Source organism: Bison bison, unplaced genomic scaffold (genome assembly GCF_000754665.1).
Source record: "Bison bison bison isolate TAMUID 2011002044 unplaced genomic scaffold, Bison_UMD1.0 scf7180017864072, whole genome shotgun sequence".
In the NCBI taxonomy this organism is placed as follows: Eukaryota; Metazoa; Chordata; class Mammalia; order Artiodactyla; family Bovidae; genus Bison; species Bison bison.
In genome coordinates, this window is record NW_011494644.1 from 3577585 (window position 1) to 3586675 (window position 9091).

The following is a 9091-nucleotide window of genomic DNA, read 5'->3' on the forward strand; positions in this document are numbered from 1 at the left end:
ACAAAGGCCCATCTAGTCAAAGCTATGGTTTTTCCAGTAGTCATGTATGGATGTGAGAGTTGGACTATAAGGAAAGCTGAGCGCCAAAGAATTGATGCTTTTGAACTGTGGTGTTGGAGTAGACTCTTGAGAGTTCCTTGGACTGCAAGGAGATTCAACCAGTCCATCCTAAAGGAGATCAGTCCTGGGTGTTCATTGGAAGGACTGATGTTGAAGCTGAAACTCCAATACTTTGGCCACCTGATGCGAAGATCTGACTCATTTGAAAAGACCCTGATGCTGGGAAGGATTGAGGGAGGGAGGAGAAGGGGACGACAGAGGATGAGATGGTTGGATGACATCATCAACTTGATGGACGTAGGTTTGGGTTGGCTCTAGGAGTTGGTGATGGACAAGGAGGCCTGGTGTGCTGCGGTTCATGGAGTCACAAAGAGTCAGACATGACTGAACAACTGAATTGAACTAGAAGATCTCGTAGGTCTTCATAGAACCATTTGACTTCAGTTTCTTTAGCACTAATGATTGGGGCATAGACTTGGATTATTGTGATGCTGAATGGTTTGCCTTGGAAATAAATTGAGATCATTCTGTCTTTTTTTGAGATTCCAGTCAAGTACTGCATTTTGGACTCTTGTTGACTGTGAGGGTTACTTCATTTCTTCTAAGGGCTTCTTGCCCACAGTAGTTGATATAATGGTTACCTGAATTAAATCCACCCATTTCTATCCATTTTAGTTGACTGATTCCTAAAATGTAGATGTTCACTTTTGCCATCTCCTGCTTGACCATGTCCAATTTATCTTGGTTCTAACATTCCAGGTTTCTATGCAATATTGTTCTTTACAGCACTGGACTTAACTTTCACCACCAGACACATCCACAACTGAGTGTCATTTCCACTTTGGCCCAGCATCTTCTTTCCTCCTGAAGCTGTTTCCCTGCTCTTTCCCTGTAGCATACTGGATACCTTCAGACCTGGGGGCTTATCTTCTGGTGTCATATCTTATTGCCTTTTCATACTGCTCTTGGGGTTTTCTTGGCAGAATACTGGAGTGATTTGCCATTTCATCCTCCTATGTTTTGTCAGAACTCTTAACTATGTATGACCTCTCTGTCTTGCATAGCATGGCTCAGAGCTTCATTGCTTTACACAGCAAGCTCGTTTGCCACAACAAGGCTGTGATCCACGAAGATGCAAAAGGCCTCTGGTTGTAACATTATCTTTAACAGTGATTCTCAATCTTGACTGTGCATCAGTGTCACTGAGGAGCATTTAGAGCATCCACATCTTCGTTTCACACCCAGAGGTTCTGATTCATTCAGTCTGGTGTGGGGGTAGAGGGGTCTGGGAATCTGCATTTTTAAAACTCCAAAGGTGATTCTGGCACACAGTTCTGTTGAGAGACTCAAGCTGATACTCTGGAAACACTGAGAACAAGGCAGGAAATAATAGACTTCAATGCCCAATAGGGGAATGGCTACTTGATGGGTGAAGCACCTACTTAAAATGGTCATTAAAATGATTATATGACATTTTGGAAAAACATTTGTGATAAGCTGCTAAGGAAACAAAACCACAAAACAAGTCGCAATTATGCTACGGTTGCAATAATAAACCTATCCACGTGTATAGACAGGAACTAGAGGAAAGCCTGGAAAAGTGGAAAAGTGTTAAAGCTGAGCTCTTAAAAGTCATTTTGTATGTGTTATTACTGCTACATCATTTGCTTCCATGATAAGAAATTATAATGAAAAATGACCCCTGTAGCTTAGCAGTGCACAGAGCAGCAAGCTGTTCGAGGCTTGTGAATCACAGTGCTTACTGACAAAATGTAATCAACTCTGCAGTACTTCTGGCATTAGTTATGATTCTCATTATGGGAGAAAGAAATGACACATTAGCTTAAAAAATATGGACCAATTTAAGCAAACCATTTTACTTGGGAGCAAAGCGTTTGAGGACTGACTCTTTTCTTGCCCATCTCCTGATCCTCCTAGTGTGAATCCCATTCCATTGCAGAACCTCTGAACTTCATTAAGTACCACACTGGGTGCTCTCCCAGGTTCTCTCATTTCTAGGCATGTGAAGAGTTTAAAGAAAATCAGCCATCCTTGTGTGGAAAAGGGCTGTAGCCATGAGAGGTTCAGGAGGGGTTTCTGGTCCTTACGAAAAGAGCCTTAGAGCAAGCACAGGTTTTCTTCTCCTCCTTGGAGAGTTTCTTCCACTTCCTGACTCACCTCCGGGATGTCGCTCCCAGTACTTGGGGATGGGATGGCAGAGCACTAGACCTCACCCTTCACACCAAAACCATAGGTGGCAGTTTATTGCCCAGGAATGGGTGTGGTGGGCCATCTCCTTATAAAGCTAATGTCATCTCTTGCCTCCCTCCTGTTCCAGCAAGTCACTGTTTTCCCCTGACATTGTACAACACAACCCTATATGTGAGAATACCTGCACATGGTGAGAGGCTGGTCTTCATAAAACAGGCAAGTCCACTTGGTACAGGGTCAAGAATGACAATTTTGGAGGATAGTTAACATGGGCTGTTAAGCTCTGATTGTATGCTGGACACATGCCATAAGCTTTACGTGTTTTTCTCTCAGTATCTCCATTTTATAGGTTAGGAAACTGGTTAGGAATGGGCAGAGCAAAGTTGAGCCCTGACATGCCTGATTCTAGTATAGAACCATGGAAGAGTTGCAAATTCACATGCTCTAGGGGCCAGCCACTGGGCTTCCCTGGTGGCTCGACAGTAAAGAATCCATCTGCAATGCAGGAGACCTGGGTTCAATCCCTGGGTTGGGAAGATCCCCTGGAGGAGGACATGCAACCCACTCCAATATTCTTGCCTGGAGAATCCCCATGGACAGAGGAGCCTGGCGGGCTACAGTCCACGGGGTTGAAAAGAGTTGGACATGACTGGGCGACTAAGCACTCAGCACAGGGGCCAGGCCAGTGATATGAGTGTGGCAGGTAAGCTGACTGGGACTTTGATGAGCTGGAACACACAAAGGACAGCAGCTATTTAATGCTGCCAATGGATGCAACCCAAGAATGCAGGTCCAGTGTTACCCAAGAGCCCGACTTTTTTCTAAGGAAAGCTGAAATTTTAGAATTTTTACTTGAAATCTTTTGACTTTTACAAGTAGATAACTATTTCAAATTAAAAGAAATACTGTATGTGTCATAGCATATTATATTGCCCAGCTGCTAATTTTTGTAACTCCTGAAATAGTGGTCATATGCAAGGGCTTTGGAATCAGAGCAATGTGGATTTTAATACCGGTTCAATCACATTGTTACTGTGTGATCTTAGGCAAATCATTTTAGTTTTTGTATCATGATTTTCTCATTTGTAAACTAGGAATGATACCATTTGCCTTGCAGGGTTGTTAGGATGATGAAAGTTAATATAAATCAAGTACAGGAGAGAAGAGAGAAGAAACTCTCTATTCACTCCCATTTCCTCACTGCCTAGAAAAGTGCCAGCAAAAAGTAAGTGTTAAATAAATATTTTTTAAATAAAGAAATACCAAATATACTATGGGCTTCCCTGGTAGCTCAGCTGGTAAAAAATCCTTTGCAATGCAGGAGACCCCAGTTTGATTCCTGGGTCGGGAAGATCTGCTGGAGAAGGGATAGGCTACCCACTCCAGTATTCTTGGGCTTCCCTTGTGGCTCAGCTGGTAAAGAATCTGCCTGTAATGTGGGAGATCTGGGTTTGATCCCTGGGGTGGGAAGATCCCCTGGAGAAGGGAAAGGCTACCCACTCTAGTATCCTGGCCTGGAGAATTCCATGGACTGTGCAGTCCATGGGGTCACAAAGAGTCAGACATGACTGAGTGACTTTCACTTCACTTTCAAATACACCAAAATGGTGCTGGTAAGTAGTAGCTTTTATTATCATCCTGTTATAGAATGGTAAATTACCTGCTACATTATGTGCCCAGTGGTCAATGTCTTTCATGGTTCCACTGGCAGTCCTACCAGTAGGACTATGAGTGAGCATGCCCTCTTATCCAGGGCATGCACTGTGGAATTCTGAGACCAGGGACTGGACCCAAGTGAATCTCAGGACTCACTGGAGAAAAGGCCTATTCTTTTGAAAAAGGTACTCCATGATCTAGAAGTGAGACACAAACTAATTCTTGTTCAAGCTCTTGTGTGAAGAATGGTCAAAAGAGTTTTTCTAACTGCTATGTGAGGCACAAGGACAAGTATCTTCAGTTAAGTGCCATGAGCCTTGGAGTTGGATCCTACCAACAGGTCAGACAAAGACAGTTTACTACCGAACTCCAGTGTTGTTGGCTTCCAGACCTTGATGGCTGTCATTACTATAAGTCCAAAGTCATTGTGATACTCAAATGGAATTGTATACTTGAAAATGCTTGGAGAAATATATAACATGAACATCAATCAGATTTGCTTCTAATATCTGATTACAGGTGAAGCCCTTTCCAGGACTTTTCTTCTTTGGTACAAAAATTATCTTCAAATAGGGTCCTCTAGATTCAACATTCTGTCATTTGACAAATATTTACTCCACACCTTACACCAGCTACATTTGAGCAAAAACATGATTGAGGTGAAGGAGATAGTCAGGGGAAACAGCCCGTGCAAGGGCCCTGAGGTGGGACATGCCTTGTGTTTAGTGAATAGCTAGGAGGCCATTGTGGCCAGAAAAGAGTCAATGAGAAGAAAGAAATATGAAACAGGGTTAGATACTGCTGGGGCTTATACGACTTTGATTGAGATGGAGAGTATTTGTAAAACAATAATTCTTCCTGGAGAGAGCCAGGTGTCCTTTACTAGCTCTGTGCTGCTGGGAAACTAACCTTTCAAGTCTCATTGTTTCCCTCTGCAAGATAGGCATGACCGTGTATATTCTGTGAGACTCTGTTAGGCTCTAGTGAGATACCAGATGAACCCTGAAAATGCTGGTTCCCTTTCTTTCCTCTCAGCAAGTTATACCTTGATTCCTTGAGCAATGGCAGCAGCAGCATTGGCTTCTTTTTCATCTGCTTGCACTAGAAGTTTCTTGGCATCAGCTTCTTGAGTCTCTGCCTCGATTTTCACCATCATCTTAGCAGTCTCCTCAGAGGTCTGAATGAGTTGGGGTTGGAGGGCAGTCAGTTCCACTTGCATGACGGCTACCTGGCAAGAAGAGAGGATGGGTGGGGTGCCAGGCCAGCTATATAAATGTCAAAAATGGAACAGCTGGCAAAAGTTGAAATGATTCTCTAACTGATAATACATGCAGAAAATACAAATGATGTGAATGGTACTGGGTACATATTTGTTGGCTGGAGTTTCTCTCTTTGATCTTGTAATATGTCATTATTTAGTTCATGCTATGTGTTGTATTATCAAGCTCCATGATAGGCACTAGACATATAATAGCAATCTTAAATTTTTTTAAAAGATACAACATTAAAAAAAGGTATTCTTGTATTGAGCCTACACTATACTTTAGTATTGGGGGCAGGGAAAGACAGAAGTAAGTTAGGGGAAAAACCCCTACATTTTTTTAAGTCTGTGAAGGAATATACATGGCTGAGATAGCTGGAAAGGACAGAACTTTAAAGGTCATATTTTTCCCCCAATAGTCTGATGCCCTCTACAACATTCCTGTCTAGTAGTTTTCTGGCCACTGATTGAATACTTCTACTGATGGGGAGGTCACCACCTCTGGAGGGGAGTTGGACCATTTTTGAGACAACTTAATACATTAGATTTTCCTGATAAGGGGCTGGAATTTACCCTCATGCAATTAAACAAATTTTTTTTAATTAATTTATTTTATTGGCGGATAATTACTTTACAATATTGTGGTGGCTTTTGCCATACATCAACATGAATCAGCCACGGGTGCCCATGTGTCCTTCCATCCTGAACCCCCTCCCACATCCCTCCCCACCCCATCCCTCAGGGTTATCCCAGAGCACCGACTTTGAGTGCCCTGCTTCATGCATCGAACTTGCACAAGTCATCTATTTTATATATGGTGATATACATATTTCAAAGTCATCCCACCCTCGCCTTCTCCCACTTAGTCCAAAAGTCTATTCTTTATATATGTGTCTCTTTTGCTGCCTTGCATATAGGATCATCATTAGCATCTTTGTAAGTTAGAAAGAGAAACACCAATAGAGTATATTAACACATATATATGGAATTTGTTAAGTGTTAATATACTACAGGCTACTATCACTGATGAAGATAGATGCAAAAATCCTCAACAAAATTCTAGCAAACAGAATCCACCCCCATGCAGCTTTCACCCACTGGTCTTGATTCTGCCTTCTAAGGCAATTCAAATGTTTATTTGAAGAAAGTCTCATAACCTTGAACCCACTGTCCACAGAAAGCCCATGTGAGAGAGGAAGCATAGCGAGCTGGTTGATTAGGAACACAGACTATGGAGTCACTCAGACTTACGTTTCAGTTTTCACCTCATCACTTGCACCAGCTACTCATGAGGCTGTGTGATCATGGGCAAGTTGTCTGTCCTCTCTGGGACCTTGATCTCTTTGTGGGTGATGTGATGATAACTGCACTTTCCTCATACAGAGCACCAGACAGGTGGGAGGGCTCAAGGAAAGTTAACTGGCACCATCATTCCCTTTACTGGTCTAGACTGTCTCAGGTCATTTTGCTGCTCTTCAAATAACACAGTTTACTCACCCTTATGTGGATAGACTCCAATTTCCAGCAGCTCTCTAAAAGCTTAAGGACCTTGAGTTGGACCCCGCAACTAAAGGAAGAGAGCAACAGAAGCCACTTCTGATGTTCTTTCCCATCCCTGTGCTGCGTGTTGGTGGATCTGCTGTGTATTCAGTGCCAGGCCAACCCACTGAAAACCATTCAGTTGCCTTAGTTCTTTATTGGTGCTGAAAATTCATGTCTTAATATGGTTTTGTCAAGTGGCTCAAGCACAAATGAATTACTAATTCATATGCCAGGCATTTTGCTAAGGGTTACACTTGTGTTAGCTCATTTAATCTTCATATAGTCCTATGAAGTGAAGACTTATCACTTTTTTTTTATAGAAGAGAATCTTCAAGGTTCTATAGCTGATAAGCTATAAAGCTGGAATTTGAGCCTAGGCCTTGTTCTTCACCACTGCCTTATTCTGCCCAGTCCTCCACTGAGAATAGCCAGGGCTGGGGCAACGGTGAGGTGAGTGAGGCACTTACACTGGGCACAAAATTTAAGAGGGATCCAAAAAACTCAGTCTATTCATATATACTATTGTATTTTTATATACTATTAATATTGTACTTTATATATATATATATTCATATATGGTGGTGGTGGTGGTTTAGTCAGTAAGTTGCGTCCAACCCTTGTGACCCCATGACTCCTCTGTACATGGGATTTCCCAGGCAAGAATACTGGAGTGGGTTGCCATTTCCTTCTCCAGGTGATCTTCCAGACCAAGGGATGGAACCTGTGTCTCTTTTATCTCCTGCATTGCAGGTGGATTTTTTAATGACTGAGCCACCACAGAAGAGAAGTGAAAGGCAAAGGAGAAAAGGAAAGATATACCAATTTGAATGCAGAGTTCCAAAGAATAACAAGGAGAGATAAGAAAGACTTCCTCAAGGATCAATGAAAAGAAATAGAGGAAAACAATAGAATGGGAAAGTCTAGGAATCACTTCAAGAAAATTAGATATATTAAGGGAAGAGTTCATACAAAGATGGGCACAATAAAGGACAGAAATGGTATGGACCTAACAGAAGCAGAAGATATTAAGAAGTGCTGGCAAAAATACACATAAGAACTATACAAAAAAGATCTTCACGACCCAGATAAACACAATGGTATGATCACTCACCTAGAGCAAGATATCCTGGAATGCGAAATCAACTGGGCCTTTAGGAAGCATCACCATGAACAAAGCTAGTGGAGGTGATGGAATTCCAGCTGAGCTATTTCAAATCCTGAAAGATGATGCTGTGAAAGTGTTGCACTCAACATGCCAGAAAAATTGGAAACCTTAGCAGTGGCCACAGGACTGGAAAAAGTCAGTTTTCATTCCAATCCCAAAAAAAAGCAATGCCAAAGAATACTCAAATGACCTCACAGTCACACACATTTCACACTCTAGTAAAGTAATGCTCAAAATTCTCCAAGCCAGGCTTCAACAGTACGTGAACTGTGAACTTCCAGATGTTCAGCTGGATTAGAAAAGGCAGAGGAACCAGAGATCAAATTGCCAACATACATTGGATCAGCAAAAAAGCAAGAGAGTTTGAGAAAACATCTACTTCTGCTTTATTGACTATGCCAAAGCCTTTGACTGTGTGGACCACAACAAACTCTGGAAAATTCTTAAAGAGATGGGAATATCAGACCACCTGACCTGCCTCTTGAGAAATCTGTATGCAGGTCAGGAAGCAACCATTAGGAAGGTCAGGAAGCAACAGTTAGAACTGGACATGGAACAACAGACTGGTTCCAAATAGGAAAAGGAGTACGTCAAGGCTGTATATTGTCACCCTGCTTATTTAACTTAAATGCAGAGTACATCATAAGAAACGCTGGGTTGGATGAAGCACAAGCTGGATGAGGCACAAGATGGAATCAAGATTGCTGGGAGAAATATCAATAACGTCAGATATGCAGATGACACCACCCTTATGGCAGAAAGTGAAGAAGAACTAAGTTGGCTTAAAGCTCAACATTCAGAAAATGAAGATCATGGCATCCGGTCGCATCACTTCATCGGAAATAGATGGAGACACAGTGGAAACAGTGTCAGACTTTTTTTGGGGGGCTCCAAAATCACTGAAGACGGTGATTGCAGCCATGAAATTAAAAGATGCTTACTCCTTGGAAGGAAAGTTATGACCAACCTAGATAGTATATTCAAAAGCAGAGACATTACTTTGCCAACAAAGGTCCGTCTAGTCAAGGCTATGGTTTTTCCTGTGGTCATGTATGGATGTGAGGGTTGGACTGTGAAGAAGGCTGAGCGCTGAAGAATTGATGCTTTTGAACTGTGGTGTTGGAGAAGACTCTTGAGAGTCCCTTGGACTGCAAGGAGATCCAACCAGTCCATTCTGAAGGAGATCAGCCCTGGGA

At 42.3% G+C, this 9091-nt stretch overlaps 1 protein-coding gene across 1 annotated transcript in view; it reads right to left on the minus strand.

Annotated features, from left to right (window-relative positions):
- Positions 1 to 9091, minus strand: part of DNAH3 (dynein, axonemal, heavy chain 3) — a 249802-nt gene that overhangs the window by 51995 nt on the left and 188716 nt on the right. The window contains exon 53 of the mRNA XM_010837413.1: positions 4973 to 5155. Coding sequence (XP_010835715.1) covers positions 4973 to 5155 — 183 coding nt within the window. The remainder of the gene's footprint in view (positions 1 to 4972; positions 5156 to 9091) is intronic.